A 25,482-nucleotide genomic window follows, 5' to 3' on the forward strand; every position below is an offset into this window, starting at 1 on the left:
AACAAATCCAGCATATACACTTTATTTGTGTCTGTCCCAGGAGGAGATGGTATTTTCATTGATGGTTGACAATCTCTATACTAAATCCACGTCTAAAATTAAGCTAGTAGAGACTGAGGATCAGATTGAGATGAGTCTGGAAAGCCCGCAAAGCCCCCTTATTAATACAGTTTGTTAAACACAGGGGCTTAGAGACAGGGTGGTAGTTGGTTAAGATTGTTAAAGTCAAGAAATGGTTCCTTGAAGTGGGGCCTCACCATTGCCTTTTCAAAAATGATTGACACCCTCCCGTCACAAAGGAAAGTGTCAATGATTCTCATAGATCAGGGGTGGGCAAACTACAGCCCGCCAGCCCATCAGACCTTTTAATCCATCCCTCGAGCACCCACTGGGGAGCAGTGTCAGGGGCTTGCCCCTCTCCGCCTGGCTCCTGGAAGCAGCAGCATGTCCCCCCTCCAGCTCCTACACTTGGGGCAGCCAGGAGGCTCTGCACGCTGCCCCCACCCCAGGTGCCAGCTCTGCAGAGTTCATTGGCCGGGAACCATGGCCAATAGGAGCTGCACAGGCAGCACCTATGGACAGGGCAGTGCGCAGAGCTATCTGGCCAGCGCCACGCCTCTGCATAGGAGCCAGAGGGGGGACATGCCGCTGCTTCCAGGAGCTGCAGGGGCAGCGCCTGTGGATGGGGCAGCACGCTGAGCCACCTGGCTATGCCTCCACGTAGGAGCCAGAGGGGGATGTGCCGCTGCTTTTGGGAGTAGCCTGAGGTAAGCGCCGCCCAGAGCCTGCACCTCTAACCTCCTCCCGTGCCCCAACCCCCTGCCTCAACCCTGATCCCCCTCCCGCCCTCCATCCCAGCCCAGAGCACCCTCCTGCACCCCAAACCCCTCATTTCCAGTCCTACCCCCGAGCCTGCACCCCCAGCTGGAGCCCTCATCCGCCCCGCAATCCAACCTCCTGCCCCAGCTCAGAGCCCCCTCCCACACCCCAAACTCTTCATTTGTGGCTCCACCCCAGAGCCCGCACACCCAGCTGTAGCCCTCACCTCCTCCCACATCCCAACCCCTAATTCTGTTAGCATTTCTGGCCCACCATATAATTTCCATACCCAGATGTGGCCTTCAGGCCAAAAAGTTTGCCCACTCCTGTCATAGATGATGCCCCAAACCTCCCATGCTGGTCTTTACAGTCACAATGGGCAAAGATCCGGCTTTATGAATCATAGAACTCAAAGGGACCTCAAGAGGTCATCTAGTCCAGTCCCCTGCACTCGTGGCAGGACTAATTCCTGACAGGTGTTTGTCTAACTTCCTCTTAAAAATCTCCAGTGATGGAGATTCCACAACCTCCCTAGGCAATTTATTCCAGTGTTTAACCACCCTGACAATTAGGAAGTTTTTCCTAATGTCCAACCTAAACCTTCCTTGCTGCAATTTAAGCCCATTGCTTCTTGACCTATCCTCAGAGGTTAAGGAAAACAATTTTTCTTCCTCCTCCTTGTAACAACCTTTTACATATTTGAAAACTGTTACCATGTCCCTTCTCAGTCTTCTCTTTTCCAGACTAAACAAACCCAATTTTTTTTCAATCTTCCCTCATAGGTCGTATTTTCTAGATCTTTAATCATTTTAGTTGCTCTTCTCTGGGCTCTCTCCAGTTTGTCCACATCTTTCCTGAAATGTGCCTAGAACTGGACACAGTACTTCAGTTGAGGCCTAATCAGCACGGAGTAGAGCAGAAGAATTGCTTCTCACGCCTTGCTTACAACACTCCTGCTAATACATCCCATAATGATGTTTGCTTTTTTTTGCAACAGCGTTACACTGTTGACTCATATTTAGCTTGTGATCCACTATGATCCCCAGATCCCTTTCCACAGTACTCCTTCCTAGGCAGTCATTTCCCATTTTCTATGTGAGCAACTGGTTGTTCCTTCCTAAATGGAGTACTTTGCATTTGTCCTTATTGAATTTCATCCTATTTACTTCAGACCATTTCTCCAGTTTGTCCAGATCATTTTGAATTTTAATCCTATCCTCCAAAGTGCATGCAACCCCTCCCAGCTTGGTGGTATCCACAAACTTTATAAGTGTACTCTCTATGCCATTATCTGAATCATTGATGAAGATATTAAACAGAACCGGACACAGAACTGATCCCTGAGGGACTCCACTTGTTATGCCCTTCCAGTATGACTGTGAACCACTGATAACTATTCTCTGGGAACGATTTTCCAACCAGTTTTGCACTCAGCTTTTAATAGCTCCATCTAGGTTGCTCCCTAGTTTATTTATGAGAAGGTCATGCAAGACAGTATCAAAAGCTTTACTAAAGTTAAGCTATACCACGTCTACTGCTTCCTCCCATCCACAAGGCTTGTTACCCGGTCAAAGAAAGCTATCAGGTTGATTTGACACGATTTGTTTTTGACAAATCCATGCTGACTGTTACTTATCACCTTATAATCTTCCAGATGTTTGCAAATTGATTGCTTAGTTATTTGCTTCATTGTCTTTCTGGATACAGAAGTTAAGCTGGCTGGTCTGTAATCTCCTTTTTTTCCCTTTATTTTATAGATGGGCACTGTATTTATTTACATTTATGAACTTACCACTGAAATAAGTTGCTTTTATTAACAATGCAAAAACAAATTAGGTTATGTATATTGTTATGCAATTTATAAATTAGGTGGTGGTCTTTGGCAGATTTGGAAATTTACTAGGAACCTTAGGGTATCTCTAAACTGCATATGGGAGTGAATTTCCAGCCCAGGTCCACAGACTCATAGTAGTAGGGGTGGTGCTAGAATACTAAAAATAGCCGTGTAGACATTGCTTTGATGTTGTAGCTCATGCTGGAACTGGGCGGGGAGGCTCACTCCCAGATGCAATGTAGACATTCTTAGTGACAGAGCATAAGAACATACGCTTTTCTGGCTTTGTTTTTCAGGTGCATTTTTGTGTTTAGATAAAAGCCTTCAAATATTCTTCAAATCAATATCAAATCACATATGTTCTTCAAATCAGTACTACATCTGTGCTTGTGCTTTATCTGGAAAAAAATGTTCTGAAATAACAAAATACTTGAAGTGTCAAAGGAGTATATTGAGTGTTTGCGGTACTTTTCCCTTTAACAGAAGGATATACTGTGGTTTTTTTCCTTGAATAGATGTGAGTTCTAATATGGGAAGGGGAAGTGGATAAGAAGGGGTAGGATCTAAAGATACTAATAATACCCAGACGAAAACTGGTACAATGAAGTTAAGACTGAGGGTACATGTCAGTAATTTAGGGTAAAATACATTACAAGGATATTGTTACTATTAAAAAAAAATAGAATCCCAGGAAATTCAGAGTTAAGGTTAAACTTAAAAGAAATCCAAAGATGTTAAAGTATGAAAATGCAATTTGGGTTCCCAAACAAGCTTAACTTTGCCCCATCGCAATAGAATAATCGTACAATTATGCTTGAAGTATTTGTGTTGTTGATTGAACTTATTTTTAAAAGACACATTGAATTTTTTCTCCCCCATGAGAAATCCTACAAAAATTGCTCTATATTAAAGTGGCTTCTATTATTTCCAGTGGGACAGAAGCTGTCGGCGGGCCTGTACACATCTATTAAATATGCAAATTATGGTTTACATAATTTGTGTACAATCTCCAGATTTCCCGACTTTATTGCCTTAAATTATGTTTCTCTCCTCCCTCGTGACACACTCTAGGCTGATGTCAGTGGAGAAAGAGAGAGCCCTGCATGATTTGCATCCCTGAGTGCTAGATCAGAGCAGTCCTTGTAGCCCTCCCAGCACAAGAATAGCGGTTTTATATGGCCCTTGCATGGAGAATTCCTCCTCATATACCTCTCATTCCCCTTTAGTATCCACTCTAGGTGCATAATCTGATTCCTGATTTGCAAAAGGAAAATATTAGGTTTGCAATCAAATTGTTGACAAACTTAATTAGAGCAATTTGTATAGCAATGTTTTAGGAAGAACTATTAACCAAAGGAAATGCTTAAAGTAGAACAATACAATAAAATGCTTAATTTTTTTTATATTTTGCTGCTGTTTTACTGGTGTTTATAATAGTGATGCTATTTGTTACACTCTTGTTGCCAAAATTGGCTTTCTCTTTAAGTAATGTATTGGAAATGTTTATTCAGAAGTGATAAGTAACTATCAAATTGAAATAGATTTTTCTAAACATTTTATGCTTTTCATCCAGACCTGTTAAATTATGAAGGCTTTTGCATTTTGAGACACTGCTCAGCAATGGAGGAAACAGACAGGGAAGCAGTTGCAACAGCTGTACAAAGGGTGGCTGGAATGCTTCAGCGACCTGACCAGTTGGATAAAGTGGAGCAGTACCGCAGAAGGGAAGCTCGTAAGAAAGCCTCAGTGGAAGCTCGACTAAAGGTATGAAACTAATAGAGCTGAGCATCAACAAAGTTCATAACAAAGCAGAAATCTTTACTTTCTGTTCAGATTGTTTTAAGTCTTGGAGTTTAGTCTTTGCTCAGTACAATCACTATGCCAAAAAACAATTGTACAAGTACGTACTAAATTTTGCATGACTGAAAGCTGTATATTGATTATAACTTCATAATTCATTGTGCTTCTAGATAATCACTCAAATACCCTGAATACCCTCAGACCCTACAACTGCTACAGTTCAGCACTAGGCACCCCCTATTGCTGATGCATTTTAATATCTAAGAAAACAAGGCTCCGTTATAACACTGGCAATTAATGTTTCAATAAAACTTGGAGATTGCTTCTCAAAAAAGATCCATTCTAAAAATTTAGCCACTGATTTTACTTTGGTTTATAGAGGATACCTGCAGATTCTAAAGACTGTAGTATGTATGATTCAAGAAGGGAAAGGCGCCTGTGGCTTGTCTGAAGGCTGGGAAAATCCTTGTCCTGTTTGCCTTTATTTAAATGTTTAGATGTGTGAATTTGTTGATTTCTTATTAAATTTAAATTATTTTAAGCAACAGTAATTTGCGATATACATCTGAATTTCTCCTATTGCCAACGAGTCCTTAAATGAGGAGGAGTATTCTCCCTGTATCTGCAGAAGGCTGGGGTAGAAGGTTTTTTCAAGGACGTGAGAGTGGGACTTCATAACTTTGTTCCCCTTTCCTGAAGATCCAGTACCCTAATGATCAAAGAAGGGGAACTGACAAGAATTTCTTATCTCAGTTTCATAATCCAGCTAAGGGAGGGTTCACAGTTATGAAAGTGGAAATGAAAGTTAAGTGGCAATTCTACAGATAGATGAGGTAGTAAAAGACCTGGTATCTATTTGTAGCTGTATTGGGTCTGCAGTGATGACAGAAAAATACGATATTATAATTAAGAACTGCATATCTGACTTGGAAGAGACAGAGGGAGCAGATATTTAAGAATAAGAATAATACTTGCAGTTCATTTGTTCTGAGGATCTCAAAATACCTTAAAAACATCTAATTAATTTAGCCTCACAACACCTGTTTGAGGATACAAAATAAATATTTTTTAAAGATACCATACAGGGTTCCCACTTGGTTCTAGAGCTTCCATCATGAGATTGCCAATAACTTCTATAACTCTGAAGGCTTTTTGTTGTGGTCAGGGTGCTGGTTTGCATGCCTCGTGTTCAACTAAACCACTAATACCTCAGAATACTTCAAGTCAGTTTTTATCTGACTGAGGTAAGCAACAGAGCTTCCATTGACCTGTAGTGGCTCTTGACATATCTTTTGAAGTCTCTTCCAGTTTCCAGATCCATTGTTTTCTTTTCTGATTACCCTGTTATCTCAGTTATTCTTCATTTTTAAAAATTACTTTATTTCATGTTCTGACTTCCATCAACCCACTGTATGTACTGGACATGCTTTGATGCATCCCAGCTGATTTTAAATGCTGTCCCACACTGGGGGCCTAATTGAAGAGTTTTTGTTTGATATGTGGAACTGACTGTTCTGTCCTGCATAGAACTGTGAGCCACTGTTACCACCCCCTTGCCTTTACAAAAGTGACAGCTTTGCTGCTGTGAAGCTTTGTTGGCTTCCTGTCACCCCAGCCTGTCTGCCATGCCAACAAACTCTGCAAGACTCTGCCAGTCTAAACCCTGCCTTTCAGGTCAGAGAACCCCAATTCCTGAGTTCCCTGGAGATTGTCCCCCCTGCAGCGTCCAGTCCCTCTCACTGGACACTCATAGAAATTATTAGGTTTGCTACCTCAAAAGAGGCAGAACACACATTAGCCTGTTAGGTTAGCTGAAAACTCACACTTCAGTTTAATACATAGTACTGAGAGGATTTTGTAATAAAAGAAGAATAAGTTTCTTAATAAAGAACAGAGATTTAAGTGATTCTAAGCAAGAAAGATAGAGACGGGTTTGGTTACAAACAAAACAAAATAAAACAAGCTTTGTAGTGACTAAACTTAATCTTTGCCTAAGCTGTTTTCTTACTCTCATCGTTGTTAGCATTACCAGCCCTCCAAGTCAGGGTAATCAACGTTCACAGAATCAAAAGCTGCTGTTCCTTGTATTCAGTAAGTGATGGATAACTAAAATGTTATCCCCTTCTATTACCCAAAATCCATTGTCTCTGCCTTAAGAGCCAGGAAGACATCCTGGAGTGCAGACTCTGTCCCCCAAGTGTGCTCCGCAAGCTGCCATTTGTTAGCTTGATTGTTTTGTTTACCTTGCATGTAAATGTACTGTCATTTTCCTCTGGTTTACAAAGCTTGACCTAGATAGGTACATCCATATTCCTTTGTCTAAGGCAGGCTGGTTTATCAGCTCTCTCCCCAACATATTTTAGGAACCTATTTTCAGCACACATACCTAACTCAGTATACACCACCCATATATATATCATGCAATGATGTTCATAACCAATGTGTCACTAGTTTTCCTAACAGACCTTATTCGATGCACTTTTATAGTACAATAATACTGTATACAATCCATTGATTCAATTGCTTATTTTTTGGGGTTCAGATCCCGTGTTTTCCCCTTGGGGTATCTGGACCCTGGTTATCACACTGACTCCTAATGTGCTGACTTGTAATGGTTCTTGGCCGTGTGGAAAATGCATCTGATGTAAAGTAACTTCTCTCTTGGCCCTCTGTTGGGTTGTGTCTCCCAAGGAGTCCAGCTACTGTCACTTTGCAGTGGAGAAATTTGATTTAGTCACTGTGCTTGGTGATGGCTTTGGATTTAGACCCAGGTCTTATAGTGGAGACACTTCAGCTCTACTGTTTCCTTACAGTCCTGAGGATGTTGACTGTTAAGTAGCATTGTACTGGGGCTTCTCTCCTGGTTCATGATGAGTGCTGGGTCTCTGGTTGCTTCACCGCTTTGTTTTCCCAACTAATAAGTACCACATTCATGCCTTTTTCCCCCTAAAATCTCTTCTCCATTTTCATCCATTGATAGGGAGAAAAAGAATTATAACAGCTTTATAGAATACTTCAGTGATAGCTACATTCTTAATAGGCATGGTATAAATAGGTGTCTGGATCATTATGCTTCTCATAGGTTTGCCATTGCAACACTACTAGTCTGGGCTTGTGAAGAAAGTTTAGAAAACACCTCACTCTGCCACCCCATTATCCCAGTTAACAGAAAGTACATACATTTTACCCAAGGATGCAGTTGAATAAATAGTTTCCAAGCATCCCTATGGCTGCTCAATGACTGAAACAGTTATGGCTTGGTCTAAATAAAGATTTTGCTCAGGATTAATTGATATGGAGTAGTGATGGTATTCATATGGCTGACTGTCTTAAAATCTTTCATAGATGCATTTTTTATTTTTTTTCTCTCTCCTTTGATAAAAACTATCTTATAGATTCGGGGGGGGAAATGATAATTTGTACTTTTTCAGGGTTTTTTATATAGGTATATTCTTCTGTGATCTTCTTCTTTTTTTGTAAGATGTATCTGTCTGAGACTCTCCAAGAGATCTTGGAGTCATCACGGATAGTTCTCTGAAAACATCTGTTTAACATATAGAGGCAGTCAAAAAAGCTAACAGAATGTTAGGAACCATTAGGAAAGGGACCGGCACCGGCCACTGTTGGAAGACAGGATACTGGGCTAGATGGACCATTGGTCTGACCCAGTATGACCGTTCTTATGTATAACAATAAGATACTGGTGGAATAGTAGAAAACATAAAAAAAACTTAGTTTTACAATGTTAATATATAGTAAACAAATTTAATAATTCTCTTTATAGGCAGCAATCCAGTCACAATTGGATGGGGTACGAACTGGTTTAAGCCAACTGCATAATGCATTGAATGATGTAAAGGACATACAGCGATCTTTGATAGATGTCAATAAAGACTGGCGACAGAGTATCAACACCATAGAAAACCTCAAGGATGTTAAAGATGCTGTAGTCCAACATAGTCAGCTGGCAGCTGCTGTAGAAAACCTCAAAAATATCTTCTCAGGTAATTCAACACAAATCTTTGAATTATGATTTGACAATCACAAATTGAAAGAAAGTATATTCAAATGGTATTAAAGACTATGGGCATGGCTACACTTACAGATGTGCAGCGCTGGGAGTTAAAGCTGTCTTCGTACAGCTGTGTAGGGAAAGCGCTGGTGTGTGGCCACACTCTCAGCTACCAGCGCTGCAGTGTGGCCACATTTGTAACATTTGCAGCGCTGTTGGGAGTGGTGCATTATGGGCAGCTATCCCAGCGTTCAAGTGGCAGCAACGTGCTTTTCAAAAGAGGGGGGTGGGGTGGAGTGTGACAGGGAGCGGGGGAGAGAGAGAGAGTGGATTTTTGGAGCCTACACTGTGTCAGCTCCCTGCCTTTCAAAATCTGAACATTTCCTTGACCCCTCATTCACTCTTAACTGCAAATAGCCTGCAGACCAGATAAGCAGCTGCTCCAACGGATTCCCTTTCTCCCCCTTCACCCCCCCATTTCTCTCCTCAAGCAAACAGCATTCATCCCCCTGCCTGTCTCATTCACAGCAAGGTAGTGAGTTATCTCAATTGATTGTTCACAGTCAGTTACAGATTGATCACAGCAAACAAGAGCTGTGTTTTTATTTAGATAAGCAGCTCCCGGAGCCCCGAGTTCACAACAAAACAAAGAGAGGCATCATAACAAAACAAAGAGAGTAATTTAGTTAAAAGCATTCTGGGATATCTCCTAATACCCTGGAGGCCAATAACAGCGCTGGTGTGTGGCCACACTTGACGAGCAGCGCTGCACCACCAGCGCTACACTCTTTATACCCCAAGCAGACCAGGTGTACAGCCAGCGCTGCAGCCAGGGAGTTGCAGCGCTGGATGTGCCTTGCAGGTGTGGACAGTTACTAAGTTGCAGCGCTGTAAAGCCTCCACCAGCGCTGCAACTCTCCAGTGTAGCCAAGCCCTTTCTTACTGTAAGGGGAAGATGTTGAACTTAGCTCCCCTTTCTTAATTAATCATTACACTTAACCAGCCCGAATTTGCCTTTGGTTATGTATTTGCAGCCTCCGTAACTTCAGTGGGGTTGCATTGTTTGTTAGGGGAAGTTTACTGGAGGGAGTTTACTTCGCATGAGGTGCAAGAAGATCCCAACTACTGATATTGTAGGGACTAGTGAATACACTGCACTATTCATACAGCTTTATGGGTATTTTAAACAAAAGTAAATGATGCCTTCTGTTGGCTATATGATTCTATAAATCTGCGATATTGTAGTCTATAATCAAAATAAAGATGTAGCACAGTCATTACAAAACATAAACATGATTTGCAGCAATTCTTGAACATATCTGTGAGCCATTACTTAGGGCGGCAGGGGTTCTCAAACTGGGGGTTGGAACCCCTCAGGGGTCGCAAGGTTATTACATGTGGGGGGAGGGGGTCACGAGCTGTCAGCCTCCACCTCAAATCCTGCTTTGCCTCCAGCATTTATAATGGTGTTAAATGTATAAAAACATATTTTTAATTGATATGGGGAGTCACACTCAGAGGTTTGCTATGTGAAAGGGATCACCAGTACAAAAATTTGAGAACCACTGACTTAGGGGGAACCAGACTAGCAAATAGAACTCATACATTTTCTGCTCTTGTTTTACAGTCTCTCTTGATACATTCATGGTTTTGTAACATTTCTTTTTGTATCCTAATAGTCATATTACTAGTTTTTCCTTTTTGTCTTTATTTTTCAGTGCCAGAGATTGTTAGGGAGACTAAGGATTTGACTGAGCAAGGGGAACTTCTGCAAGCCCATCGAAAGCTGATGGACTTAGAGTGTTCTCGTGATGATCTGATGTATGAGCAATATCGTATGGATAGCAAGAACACCCATGACATGAATCTCATCGATGTGTACTTTGGGGATATGCAAAAACTCTCTGAGGAGCTTGCCAAACAACTCTGGATGGTGGTTCAAAGATCTCTAGTTACTGTTCGTCGAGACCCAACCTTGCTTGTCTCCGTTGTCAGGATAATTGAGAGGGAAGAGAAAATAGACAGGCGTATGCTAGACCGGAAAAAACAAACTGGGTTCATTCCTCCTGGCAGGCCAAAGAAGTGGAAAGAAAAAATGTTCAATATTTTGGACAGAACTGTAACTACCAGGATTGAAGGCACACAAGCAGATACTAGAGAATCTGACAAAATGTGGCTTGTGCGCCACCTGGAAATCATACGCAAATATGTCCTTGATGATCTACTGGTGGCCAAAAATCTAATGGTTCAATGTTTTCCCCCACATTATGACATTTTCAAAAAATTATTGAGCATGTACCACCAAGCTTTGTCCACACGCATGCAGGATCTCGCTTCAGAAGATCTGGAAGCAAATGAGATTGTAAGCCTTTTAACCTGGGTTTTAAATACATATAAAAGGTAAAGGCAACTTGTTTATTTTAAACTGTTTTATTAGGGATAGTTTCAAATAGATATGTAAAATATTTTTAATTGGATTGTATATACAGATAAGGGTGCAGATATGTGGTGAAATATTATATGCGGATAGACCCATATGTACTTTTTGTAGAGCCTTTATCATATTTTGTGCAGAATTGTTATACCTAGCTAGGCATCTCGATTTTGGAGATGCGTGTGTGTGTGTACATGTCCCCTAAATATGTATACACATACACATCTTTCTAAACAGAAAGCAGAGTAATCTTAATTCAAGGTTACTGTTGCATTTCTTTGTTGCACATTAGAAGTAGCTTTCTGGCTAAACCCTAATGCTTCTTAACATGACTTTGGTTGTGATCTGTTTGCTATCTCATTTCTTGTAAGTTTAGCATTTTGATGCATTTGCTTGCACCTGTTAATCTGAAAAAATCTTTGTTTGCAGATTTAGTTGAGTATTTTCCAGAGTTCAGTGGACTGTGTTCACATCCAAGTTTACTTTTAATTTTATGTAAACTTCTACATGTATTTGTGACCAAAAGTTTGGGCATGGGTGACAGTCCCAGGAAATGTTTTAGGTTACCTACTTTCCACATCCACATTCAGCTGGGGTTCTGGCTGTTCGAGTTTTAGTTGGTGATTACTGCAGTGTAGAAAAGAATATGATAACTTTCCACTGAAACTTTCTCCATGATGGGGAGAATGTGGTGGCTTGAATTTCTGCCCAGGAGTTGTCACCTATAGTACTGTGAAATTCTTTTTCTGGTTTTCTTTTATGTAGTGTGATTAATGTTAGGACAGCATCAAACACATATTTGTGAATTTTTTTTTTAAGTCTTATTCATACAAAGTAATTGGAAACAATAGCTTGAAAGGCAAAACTGTCTTGCTAGTGTAGGACTGGGGTTATTGATTCCTTGCTCATTTAGTTTATTTAAAAAAGCCTTCAGGCAATCGTTAGGTTTATACGTGTTTTATGGTTCCTGCCTCATGGCACGCAAATACCATTCTTGTTTACTTAACTCTTCTCAATGGCTGGCATTGACTTGAATTGTACACACTTTTCTTTATAGCTGGTTGCTTGGTTTTGCTATAATTTTCTTTGATTAGTTGAGTCTGGTATAAACCTGTTAGGTATAGAGTAATATTTGATAATGAATAGGCATGAAACATAATCACACTGCAGAATTTTTTGTGACCAGCTCCAGGATCCATCTTGAGTCTGGAAATCGGTACTATCAGTCTGCCTTACAAACAAACAAACAAACAAACAAAAACAATAAGCAACAAAAAATAAAGGAAAAAAACGATGATAAGCAGGAGACATTCATAGTCTTCCTAACTAGAAAAAGTTTCTAAATTAATGCCCTGCTTCCTGTCTATTCTAGTGGTGTATTTGAATGTAAAGAAATGCTAAAGAGGGCGCCTGTGCATGCTCTAGGCAACTTGGTCGTAACTTAAAAATAAATGCAACCGTTTTCAACATTAGCTGCCAGTGATCATGGTTAGAAATGGGAAATTTTTCTCCACTGAAGATGCATTTACAGATCTCAGAAAGGTCATGTATGGTGCTCATGAAATTTGGAAAAAAGGAATTCTAAAATAGTCAAGTTTTATTTTGCTTTCCCAAAACTTGGCTCAGAAGCTGTCTTTGAGTTGAATCTATGTCTAATAGCTGAGTAGAAGAGAAATTAAGTGAGGTTTGGAGTGAATTAAAAGGCTTAAATTGCTTCCTCTCAAATAAATATTTAATTCTGATAGATTGGCCGTCTTTTACAACTATCTTTTAAGTAGTTGAAATCCTTGGAGTCCTGGTGCTATTTCTTTATACAGCTAAACACACTGCTGTACAGAAAGTGCCCTAGAGATACTTTACATGACTGCATTAGAGTCATGGCCTAAATCCAAATTTGTGTTTTAGCAGATATTTACTAATAAGCTGTTGACGTTAAAAATGGAGGGAAGGGAGTCAGCAGTGAGATCTAGGGGCAATGCCAGGCTCCGAAGCCCAGCCACCTTCAGACACAACTGTTGGTAAAATCAGATTCCTAACTGGGTGATATCTATTGCCCCTATATCTTTGCCCATGTTACAGTAGAGGTAGCTGGTGATGGCATAAATGGATCGGATTGACTCTCGCCCACCTAAGAGCCTTGTGACTGGTGAGGGTGGGGAAGTATTAGCACAGGGGGAAAGAGAGGAGTTTTGTGGAGAGGAAGAATGATCTTTTGGTTAAGGACTAGGACATAGAAGGTGTGGGCTCTATTATTAGCTCTGCCATAGGCTTGCTTTGTTTGACCTTGGGTGAGTCACTTAATTTCTCTGTTCCTCCATTCCTCACCTGTAAAATGAAGATGATGTGGGTTCCCTGAGGCTAGAAGTATTCAGGAACTACTGATAGTGCCACAGAATAACCTAAATAAACAAACACCCCTCTACCAGTCTGTTTTTGGGTCCACTTCTCCAATGAATAACACCCAGTGAACTTCAGCAAACAGAACTGAATTCAGGATTCAGAATTGCAGCTGTGAAACTGACCAGTCTTGTGAGTTTTACTCCACTGCTGTTTGGGAAACTGTCACTGTGCCTCTGTGGGTCACAGCTGAGAATACCAGATTCAGGACAAACTGCTGAGAAATGGGGCAGACCCACCCCAAAACTGGTAGTTATTCTTCCATAAGATATACCAAGCCGATAACAAAAGTAAACGTCTGTCTCGCCACACAGGTTAACAAGAAGTCAGAAATGCAGTCTCCTTAGGTATCCCAGCCCTTGTTTCACCATGCATACACTAGACTTTATGGTGAGTGGTTATTTAAAACCAATTTAATCAAAAAAGGGTTTTTCTAATCCCAAGAAATAACCACATAGCCAGGTCAATAAATAACTCAGATCTTACCCAATAATCATGCTGTTGCCGATCCTTTAAGTATCTAATATCTATAGGTTTATTTATAAGAGAAAAGAAAGAGAAGAGAGTTCAAATGGTCGTGGAAAACAAATACAAGAACTTTGCAATGAGTGTATGTATCAGGCTTGAAGCAGTGATGGAATAAACTGCTGGCTTGTAAAGTCTCTGGTAACTACCAAAAGATTGGAAGGCCTCAGTCCATTGATTAGAATGCTCCTTTTATTGTAAGTCCACAAATCAAAGCATGAAAGAGGCAAAATGGAGATGCTTCCAGCGTCTTTAATATCTTCACCCATGTGGAGGGTATGCTGCCAGTCTCAGTCTTAGTTTGTGGAAAATTACAGGCACAAGATGGAGTCCAAGGTCATATGAGTTAGTCACATGCCCTTGTGTAAACTGATGACTCATAGAAGCAGCCATACCTGTACTCTGGCTAAAGCTTCCACAGGAAGGCTCACCAGGCAGGAACAAGCTTTTTCTATGGCCTATTATGTTCTTTAATTGGGCCATCAACTTGAATAGTTCATTCACAATGTGCTGGCCAGACTGGATGTAAATTACCTTGTGGGTGTTACCCCAGGAGCAAATACATTTGCAATACCAGTACATAATCAATATTCATAACTTTAGATACAGAGATGATACTTGCATACAAACAGGATAATCATATTTGATTGTGACTTTTCCATTAGTACCTTACATGACATAATTTGTAAAATATTTGTTGCAGTTGTCTAACAGTGGCAATATTAATGATCTAAATGGTCATGTTTTAATCATATAGTGTCATAGAAACCTCCGGGCAGCAGCCCACATGCTCAGGAAGATGTCACTGCATAGTTTACATTTGGAATGTTGTTTCAGTAGCACCCAAAGATTTCAGTTGGGACTGGATAATGCACACAAGCAGAAAAGAGACAATTCCTGCCCTGACGGGTTGCTTTTCTGCAGAAATTGATGGCCTAAGCACTTGGCATGGAAAAAGTAGGGTTTTTAGCTGTATTGTTAAGATGTGTCTACACTAGGGATGTAAATAATGTTTAAAAAAAGTAAATGTTTAAACTATTAAAATGTTACTGGTAAAACGTTTAACTGTTAGGCTCTGGTGCTGCCCTTGCGCGCCCAGGGTCCCAGCTGCCAGCCACTGGGACCCGTGATGGGAGGGGCCAGGGGCCAGGATCCATGGAGGGAGGGGACGGGATCCTGGGAGCGGGGTGGGAGCCGAGTCCCGCAGCAGGGTTTAAATGTTAACCAGAATACCTTACCAATAAGACTGATGCTTATCGGTTAACTGGTTAACATTTTACATCCCTAGTCTACACTACAACCTCTACAGTGGCACAGCTGCAGTGCTTCAGCTACACTGCTGTAGTGTAGACACTTAGGCCTGGTCTACACTGGAGGGGGGGAGGATCAATCTAAGTTACGCAACTTCAGCTACGACGTTCTCAGACCTACTCACTGCTGCTCCCCTGTCGACTCTGCCTGCACCTCTCACGGCGGTGGAGTACAGAAGTCAACGAGAGAGCGCGCAGGGGTAGATTGATCGCATCTAGTCTAGATGCGATAAATCAACCCCCGCTGGATCGATCACTGCCCGCCGATACGGCGCATAGTGTAGACATACCCTTAATACAGTGAAGGAAAGGGTTTTTCTGTCACATTAATCTATTGCCCCCTTGAGAGGTGGTAGCTAGACTGATGCAAGAATTGACCTAGCATGTCTACACCGGGATTTAGGTCAGCTTAATTATCTCTCTCAGAGGTGTGAATTTTGCACAACTCAAGTGACATGGCTTGGCTGGCCTAAGTTTTAGGTGTAAACCAGACCTAAGACATATCTAGGAGCTACTGTAAGTGATGGTGGTGCTTTGGTAGTATTGAGCCAATTCCCTAGAATGGCTATGAAGCATTCGGTTTCTTGAAGTGCCATGTTTTTGGATGAAACCTAAAATTAAAGTCCTGGTCACAAGCATGTTTCTTAAGAGCAGGGATAGAATATATGTATCCTGGCTAATCTCCATCTATAGTCACTACAGGTAAATTAGTCACTACAGTTTCAATTGCATAAAGAAGTTTTTTACTTCCTTTCTCTGAGCTGTTGCAGAGTGCCGTTGGAGCGGAAGTGTTTCACCTCAGAGATGGCTGCATTTCAGTAGTGAGCAAAGTGATCTCTAGAGTTTCAGTATATCACTCAAATTTGTAAATGATCTTGGTGATGTCATGCTCTGTAAAATGGATACTGTTAATGAAGAAAGGCTCCTCCTGGCTCAGTGTTGGATATATGTGAACTAGAAGACCAGTGAGGTAGAACTGGAAACAGGGGGATTGGTGGCTATGTTCAGAAAAGTGAAGTAGAAATAATAAAAAATTGATTTACAAAACACTGTAAAAAGTTTTTCTAAATATTGGAACCATTTCATAATTGTAATAAAACAATTGAAAGTTTGTGCTTTGCTTGGATAACTCCAATTTGGGGTTTGGAGCTGAAGGGCTGTTGCTGCTATCTTATGCTTTGGTAGGGTTGTGGCTTTAGTCATGTACACACAAACAGATTTGTCTTCTTGCTTTAATATTTTTACAGTAATATTTTAAATTCAGATGAGTTTAAGTTTTTTGTTTTTGCCCTTGCTAAATTGCATCAGCATTAGGGTTGCCCTACTTTCTTCCTCCTACAAAAAAGGTGACCTCTTCTTCATGGCTACAGCATATAGTACCACTATTGTACTGAACATTTGAGCTATATTTCTAGTTCTGTAACAGTGTGTATATATACTGTCTCCTCTTTTATATTTATTGTATACTTTTAAAGAACTATGGCTGCTTAAAAGAAACTATGGGATGATCGGTACTGTTGACTGGGGATATGGTGATCATTATTGACTTCCCTTGCTGATGATAGGCTTCTGTACTTAAAGCTCTGATTACATTTAATTGTTTACACTAATATCCCCCACTAAATTTTAGAATGTATATGTTCTGTCTACAGTGTCTGTGTCAGAAGTCCATAGTAAGCACAATTTGTTTTTTTATGTATAAAGCTATTAATGAGCAATCACTCAAACTTCTAGATAAAAAATAATTTAGAAATGGATATAGGGATAAAATTTCTGTATGAAAGATATATGTACATAAATGAATTAGTACTTTAAGTATTTTTGGTTAGCCAAATAGTAGCTCTAGTTTTGATGTTTCTTTGTTCTTTCAATTAATTTATTTTCTGGATTAAGTATTTTCAGAGACTTGTAAATAATGAAAAATCATCTGTTGAAGTCGTATCAGAAAGGTTGCAAATATCTATAACTTTTTTTTTCTCCATGTGCAATTTATGGTTTTATTTTTTCATTTCAGTACAGAGATGATGGGAAATTCCGAACTGGCCCCAGAAGTGGATGTAAATTCTTTAAATCCTTTAATTTCACAAAATGTGGTAGACCAGCTTCTTAGCAAGTACATGTCGACGCTTACTGTAAGTAACAGTAAACTTCTGGACTCCTTCAAATAAAAATAAGACACCTTGTGTTTGTACCTAAATTCTTAAAATGCTGTTTCATCAGAGGAAAAACTTGTGACTTTTTCCTAAACTTTAATTGGGTGTAATTAATTTTGTGAACTTCATATACATGAGAATTTGGCTTTGAACAGTTAATCAAATGATTTCATGGCTACATTTCAATAAAACACAAAGGATTATTTATGCTTCATAGAAGTTATTAGCCACGAGAAGTGGCCACTATGGTGTTTTATAATTTAGCAACTCCTAAATTCACATAAATGGTTAGATTACATATAGAGGGCTGTTAGTTAATTGCAGTTAATACATGCAATTAACACAAAACAAATTTGATTTTTTAAAATAGTTGCAATTAATCGCAGTTTTAATCACACTGTTAATAATATACCAATTTAAATTAGTATTCTAAATATTTTTGGATATTTTTCTACATTTTCAAATACATTGATTTCAATTACAACACAGAATACAAAGTGTAAAGTGCTCACTTTATTATTTTTTATTACATATATTTGCACTGTAGAAAAAGATGAACAAAACAAATAGTATTTTTCAGTTCACCTCGTACAAGTCCACTCAGTCCTACTTCTTGTTCAGCCAATCACTAACACTAACGAGTTTGTTTAGATTTACGGGAGATAATGCTGCCCATTTCTTACTTACAATGTCACCTAAAAGTGAGAACAGCCATTCACATGGCACTGTTGTAGCCGGCGTTGCAAGGTACTTATGTGCCACATAAGCTTACCAGTCGCATGCCCCTTCGTGCTTTGACTTGTAGGCTCTAAAGTATTATGGTTTTGAGTGCAGTTACGTTAAAAAAGAAATTCTACATTTGTTGCACTTTCATGATAAAGAGATTGCACTGCAATTATTTGTATGGGGTGAATGAAAAATACTATTTCTTTTGTTTATCTTTTTTTACAGTGAAAATCTTTGTAATAAAAATAATATAAAGTGAGCACTGTACACTTGTATTCTGTGTTGTAATTGAAATCAGTATATTTGAAAATGTAGAAAAATATCCGAAAATATTTATAATAAATTTAAATTGGTTATCTATTATTGTTTAATGGTGCAATTAAAACTGCAATTAATCGTGACTATTTTTAATCTATCGATTAATTGTGATTATTTTTTTGTTTGACAGCCCTAATTATATACAGTTCTAGACCACAAAATTCTGGTACAGTAACTACCGTATATACTCGTTCATTAGCCTGTTCGTTTATAAGCTGACCCGTCAAGATGGATAAATAAAAATAGCAAAAACTGTATGACTCTTTCATAAGCCAACCCTATATTTAAGGAGTTGGAAAACTTTGGCTCCCAACCTGTCAGGGTAAGCCGCTGGCGGGTCAGGACTTTTTTTTGTTTTTGTTGTTTTTTTGTTGTTTTTTTTTACCTGGAGCATCTGCAGGCATGGAGCCCCTCAGCTCCCTGGGGTCGCGGTTCGCCATTTCCAGCCAATGGGAGCTGAGAGGCTCCATGCCTTCAGGCACTCCAGGTAAACAAATTGACAATGTATTAGATATTCAATTAAATGATTACATAGAGCAGGGATCGGCAGTCTTTGGCACATGGCTCACCAGGGAAGCACCCTGGCGGGCCGGGCCAGTTTGTTTACCGGCCGCATCTGCAGGTTCGGCCGATCGCGGCTCCCACTGGGCGCAGTTCGCTGCTCCAGGCCAATGAGGGTAGCAGGAAGCGGCAGCCAGCACATCCTTTGTCCCACGCCACTTCCAGCAGCCCCCATTGGCTTGGAGCAGCGAACCGCGGCCAATGGGAGCTGTGATTGGCTGAACCTGCGGACACAGCAGGTAAACAAACCGACCCGGCCCGCCGTGGTGCTTATCCTGGTAAGCCACATGCCAAAGGTTGCCGATCCCTGCCATAGAGTTTAAAATCATCAAATTTTGGTGTAGACCCGTTTGTAAGCCGACCCCCGCTCTTTGATGCGTCACTTTTTTACAAAAAATATTCGGCTTATGAACGAGTATATACGGTATATCAAAACTTGGCGTACAGTCTTTTCAGCCAAGGGCTCTTTCTTCAAACACCCTGATCTTCTTGCATGTCTGTCAGCTTGACTCTTGTATGCAGTGTAGTTGTAGCCATGTTGCTCCCAGGATATTAGAGAGACAAGATAGGTGAGTTAATCTTTTATTGGGCCAGGAAACTGAGCCAGTAAAAGATGTACCTCATCCACCCTGTCTCTCAGCATGACTCTTGAGCAGACATGATAGAAAAAGCCTTTTAATGAGCAGATGGTTTCCATGATACCTCAGGACTATCCAAGGTCTACCTATTTTGCTTATCCACCTTCCACCATGGAGCGTGGCACAAAGCTAGGAAATGTTTTGCCGTCTTTCAGGATGGGCATGTTAACAGCCAAAATATCTGCCTTGGGTCCAAGTGGCTGCCACTTGAAAAATATTTGGGTGTAGAACAGGTTAAAAAAATAGTTTATGGGGAATTTTGAAAGTTTTTCATGGGATTGAAAATGGACCAATTTTCCATTTTTGATGACAGCTTGAGATCTTTATTACAATTGTGTTTGAAATAGTAATTGAAGGCTTTTCTTTACAAAAACATACACCTTCAGTAAATGAAAATGTCCTGTAATTGTTTTGAACATGATTTTGACAAATTTCAATTAAAAAAAGTTTCATTTTTTGTGAAAAACTTCAAAGAAGTTGACTGATCTTTACAAAAGCTTCATTTTGGGGGAAAAAAAAGGCCATTGTTGTCAAAATAAATTTTTGTGTGTGAAATTTTGATCACCCCTATTTAGATGATAGTGATGGTTATAACAGTAGCCATGAGAGTGAGTGAAAATTGATTTTCCTTCTTGGTTAAAATACCTTTAATTATGAAAAAGGATATTTGTCTGAAGATCATGGTGGGTTTTTTCCTATTTTGATTCCAAGTAATTTTATCTTTACTTCTTCCTGTTTCTTTTTAATCTATTTACTGCAGTCCAACATCATTGGTTGGCTACGAAAAGCATTGGAGACGGATAAAAAAGACTGGATAAAAGAAACTGAGCCAGAAGCAGATCAAGATGGGTACTATCAGACTACACTCGCAGCTATTGTTTTTCAGGTATGAGTTAATTTAAAAAAAAAAATTCTGAAAAAAAAAATAGAAAAATGGGGCAGGGAGAAAAACAAGAAAACCAGGAAGTTCTTGAAATGCAGATTCTTTGTATCAGTACAGATTGAATTGGTTTCATTTTCTCATTGTGAGATGCTTACTTAGAAGAGTGGCAGCCTCTTGAGCTGGAAGAGTGAACATTAAGGATATTTGTAACACTTTCATGGTTCTCTCATAAGATATCTAAGAATATCCAGAAACATCAGTGAATCGTTCATGATTTTCTTCTTTTTTTCTGCCATACTGATAGTATTTTGCATGCTACCTACCTCTTTTTCTGTACAGCATCATTACAGGAAGGGAAGGAATGTTTAAAAACCGACTGAAGCTTCATTTCTTACCTATAGACAATACTGAGTAGGAACAGCCATCTTTCCTACTTTTGCCTTGAATTTTTGTTAAATTGGAATCTATGAAACACCTAAGGAATGTTATGTAAGGGTAAGAATGAAATGGAATGTTGAAGAGATTGTGCCTAGGTTCACCCAGAACCATTCTTGCATTCTACAAATTTAAAGGTGATCTAAAAAAGGGGTAAATGGGTTTATGGCTTTTCTGTACATGTGTGTGTGTTTGTTATTCCTTGTTTTAAAGGTCAGGACATGTCTCCTCTTCTTCCTTTGCCCCTCTCCCAAAAAAAAAAAAAAGTTGCTGTGGTTTTGTTTTTTTCTGTTTTGTGTGGGGTTTTTTTGTTTTTTACATTAAAAGTCAGATTTTGTCAATTGTGGAAGAGTACGACTGACTGGCAAACTAGTAGGTTCATGACATCAGTGATACGAAGGATGTGAAACCTGAATGAAAAGGGAAATTATTCTTATTCAGACAGTTTTTAAAACTGTTCATATGGGCGTTTTTTGTTGGTATTTTTATGCTAACACCTGTTTAACTAAGAGCCTGTTTATATTAGAGAAATTTGCACTGAAGTAACTACTCATATATCTACTTCTGTTTAAACTCCTAATGTGGATTCTCTACACTGATGCAAAACTACCCATGTAACTTAACTTCAGGAAGCTACTGGAGTAATCATACTGGTACAGTGCATCAGTATTAGAGGTTTACACCAGGATAGCTATACTAATTCAAATTTCCTAATGTAGATAGGCCCTAAAACACTTGGGAGAAAAGCTCTCTCTGTGAAGGATCCAAAAACCTCACCATTTAAATGCTACTTCAGTTAAGAGCTCCCACCCATCTACATGTGAATCATGAAAGAAGTCCTTCAGCAAAAATAGGGAAGACAGGTCTTGACATTCCTGATACTTCTAAGATTAAAAAAGTAGTTGTGTGTGGGGGAGCCTTTCAAACATTCTTTATAAATCATTAAAAGTAAAGTCACAAAAGCATTTTTTTAATTTTGCAGGTTACCTTTAAAAGTAGTTGGCAAATATCTTAAGGGAACAGATGAGAGTTTCTTTTCCCAGTCTCTCACATGTTCCCCACCTTGTCTCCATGACTTCATCTACACTAAGGTTTTCATCAAATTAATCCACACTTGTACTAGCACCAGTTCTGGTTGTGAGTTCTGAACAAGGCTAGATGACAAATAGTTAAAATGCTGGTGACTGATCTACACTAGCACAACAACCATTGACCACATCAGTGGAGTAGCTCCACTACTAATGCAACAATGAAAGACTTTCAGAAACTTGCCAGCATAAAGGTAGCTTGTATATCCTCTCACGTTCTCATTTATTTCCCTTCTTTGTTTCATCTGTATGTCTTCTCCCATTCCCTTCCCATTCATCCCCCACAATTTTAGAGCACCTTCATCTTGTGCCCAATTGTGAGCATTCTTCTGAGTTCTGATGCCAAGTTATCTCTTGCATATGTAGGAATAGGTAGAAATGCTGCAGGAGCTGACTTAAAGTCATTGGTCCACCATGAAGAGCAAATCAGCACTGATTTGGAGATGGGGGGAAATCCAGAGTGATGCTTCCTTACATGAAAAATATCTGACTGCCTCTCAGTACCATTTTTTTAAAATTGGACATATGTGGATGCCTGGCAAGAAGTTACCTATTAAATTCATGGCAGTTGCTATTCTGTGGATTAGTAGGAGAGAGTGTATGGATTTAATTTAAAAAAATGTGGGGGATCTCACACCAGTTTAACTCTCCAAATAGCATTTTGTAGGGAATCCTGCCATGTTTGTGTCGCTATTCCAGCTATTGGTCTATCTTTATAACTAAGCTATTTCTCATTTTAGATGTTTGAGCAGAATCTTCAGGTGGCTGCTCAGATAAGTGAAGATTTGAAAATGAAGGTACTGCTTCTCTGTCTTCAGCAAATGAATTCATTCCTGACAAGGTAACAAAAAAAAAGGGGGGGGAGGGTACTCTGGAGTCTTAGTCCTCCCTCTCTCTCTGTCCCATACTCCTACCTTTGCTTCCTTGTACATATTCCCTATTCCCTGGTCCCTGTCCTCTCCCAGATATGCCACCTGGTCCTTTTTCTACTGGACATGGTACCTTGCTGCCTTTTTTCCTTCTCCGCTCCCCCTGGAAATTTTGTTCTGTTGGTGACTGGCAACTCCAATCCCACTGGTGGTCAAATTCTTGAGATCAGCTCCTGACTCTCTATCTTCTGCAGTAAAGCGAGGGTTCCAAATTGAGGCAGCTAGGCAGGCACATCCTTCTTGTACTCAGCTGATTTTTAAAGTCTTGCAATGGAAATCCTAGAGACCTGTGGAATCAGGTGGAAACAAAGAGGAGATCCAATACTATGTGACCAATCAGCTTTCCCCAAAACACCTGTAAATGTTCTTCAGGCTATCAGTGGGCATTTGGCTTAGAATTGTGTAGCTTTTCATCTATTTAATAGCTTCTTTGGGTTTTCTACAGGTACAAAGAAGAAGCCCAATTATATAAAGAGGAGCACCTAAAAAATCGTCAGCATCCTCAGTGCTATGTTCAATATATGATTGCCGTAATCAACAACTGTCAGACCTTTAAGTAAGTTTGCACATTTATACAGTATTGTAAAAAAATCAATATTTATTTATCTCAATTTATAATGCATATAAGAAACCTAAATTGAGGGCCCCTTTTGGAGAATGCCCTTCCAGCTGTTCCTTCGTTTTTATACCAAGGGGGCTTCCGCTCAAGTGTCTCAACTGACTGCAGAGGGAAAAAGGCAGGTCCCAATCCATTTAAGGTGACACTGAAATTGGCCACTGAGCAAAAGCAGCTCAGGCTAATCAAGCTGTCCATCACTTAAAATAAAACCACCAATTAAGACTTTGCAGAGCTTTGGAAAGAAAAATAACTTTTTTTTTTTGCCTCTCTCAGAGCAATGGCATGAGAATTTAAAGAAATCTTTATCAATTCGCTTTAGCCCATGGCTTCTGCCACAGGCATTCTAGCTGTTTTGCCTTACGCTTGATCTGTCATAGCTCATCTGTAAACCACTGTGACCTGTGTAGGCAAAGCTGGAAAAATGGGTGTGTAGAGAACACTGTAATGATTGGGGATTCCGTTTTTTTTATTATAAAATCTTACCAAATGCTTAATAGGTTGATCTGGAAGAGGACCAATATAATCCCTCATGATCTTTTGGTAGTACTGTGGATTCATTACATTTTGAAGACAATCAAATCATATCCCTTGTTCTGACAGGATAGGGGTGCCCCAATCTCAAAATGTAGAAGATAATGGTGATGAGGAGGGCCTAATTTCCAACTTTCTAATCTCAAATTTTGGCCCAGATATTATATCAAAAGTGTGATCAACTATGTGAATGGAGCCCGTAACCATCTCTAATGCGCCTATGGTGGTCATGAAATGCCTGAGATGATTCTAAGAATTCTTCATGGATTTTTTCGGTAACTGAGCACTATCAGCCTTGCTTCTTCCAAGATTGCTATAGTGAAGAATTTTATTAGATCACACAGGGGTTTTTAAGTACAAGAGGGAAGTTACAACTTAACTCCAGCCTGGGACTTGCATCAACAATTAAAGATGAATACCCTTTATTCAGTTCAGGTTTGGGGTAGGAGACCTTCAACTTTTCAGAGTGGATGCAAAAAGAATTATGATCCCTCCCTATCAATCCCCCTTTTGTTCATGCTGTACTAAATACCAGCCCAGTACCAACTGTTCCCAAACGAGTCCAGCTATAATGAGTTTTCAGTAATATACACAGAAGAGGAGCCCTCCTCCTTAATTAAATCATGAAGAGTTCACATTTTAACCACCAGTCTTGCATTTAACAGCATACATCTAAGACTGGAATCTCTTCTGACATCCCAGCTTCTTGAGACTTGACTATAGACCAAAATAATGCAAAAGAGATTGAATATCTAAACATTGATGCCAATACCATGTTTTTTCTTGCCTAGTATCTCACCTGCCCATTACTTCAGAGATCGAGGGACTCAAACCCTCACATCCATTCCCTTGGCCCTCCAGACCTCTATAGCTGTAGAAAAGTAGTCACACATGCATAGTGGCACCCTAAGGTAGTCATTAAAGGGATGTAGACGGGTGCTGGAATAAAGACCTACAGGGCAGGCTACAAAGGCCATTCATCCTCCCAAACCAACACCACCCAATGTGTCATTCATGCATAAACGCCCTCACAAACACAATTTAATAACAATTAATAACAATGCGTACTAGTACATACATGTCAGACTGGATGCTGATAAATGTTCTTGTTTATCGCAGAGAATCTATAATCAGTTTGAAAAGGAAATATTTGAAAAATGAAATGGAAGAGGGACTGTCAAGCAGCCATGCAAACATGGATGTAATTTTAGACACCATTGCCAAGGAAGGATGCTCTAGCCTGCTAGATGAAGTCTTCATGGATTTAGAGGTTGGAACTTTTTTTCCTTCAAAAAAAGCCTTTTTTATTATGAAATTCAGGAATAAGGATGTTAATTAAGAAGCTATCTTGGCTGCTAGTTAGGTGGGTTTTGTATTGCATAATAGCAATATGTCAACAAACTTGCAAATGCAGGGTAATAGAATATGTAGTATGTTGTGTAAAAATAAACATGTGTACACTTCACACAA

The 25,482-nt window shown here is 39.7% G+C and overlaps 2 protein-coding genes across 2 annotated transcripts in view; one reads left to right on the plus strand and one right to left on the minus strand.

Moving 5' to 3' along the window:
• The window catches only part of LOC123364581 (dynein axonemal heavy chain 5-like), a 317,201-nt gene extending 316,007 nt beyond the window's left edge, over positions 1-1,194 (minus strand). The window contains exon 1 of the mRNA XM_045006814.1: positions 1,093-1,194. The gene's annotated coding sequence lies outside the window, so the exon portion shown is untranslated. The remainder of the gene's footprint in view (positions 1-1,092) is intronic.
• EXOC3 (exocyst complex component 3) overlaps positions 1-25,482 on the plus strand; it is a 38,765-nt gene that overhangs the window by 4,135 nt on the left and 9,148 nt on the right. The window contains exons 2-9 of the mRNA XM_045006815.1: positions 4,227-4,417; positions 8,238-8,457; positions 10,184-10,865; positions 17,146-17,263; positions 20,288-20,413; positions 22,674-22,774; positions 23,308-23,418; positions 25,132-25,282. Coding sequence (XP_044862750.1) covers positions 4,274-4,417; positions 8,238-8,457; positions 10,184-10,865; positions 17,146-17,263; positions 20,288-20,413; positions 22,674-22,774; positions 23,308-23,418; positions 25,132-25,282 — 1,653 coding nt within the window. The 5' untranslated portion in view covers positions 4,227-4,273. The remainder of the gene's footprint in view (positions 1-4,226; positions 4,418-8,237; positions 8,458-10,183; positions 10,866-17,145; positions 17,264-20,287; positions 20,414-22,673; positions 22,775-23,307; positions 23,419-25,131; positions 25,283-25,482) is intronic.

The sequence above is a fragment of the Mauremys mutica genome, chromosome 2 (assembly GCF_020497125.1).
Source record: "Mauremys mutica isolate MM-2020 ecotype Southern chromosome 2, ASM2049712v1, whole genome shotgun sequence".
NCBI classification, from domain to species: Eukaryota; Metazoa; Chordata; order Testudines; family Geoemydidae; genus Mauremys; species Mauremys mutica.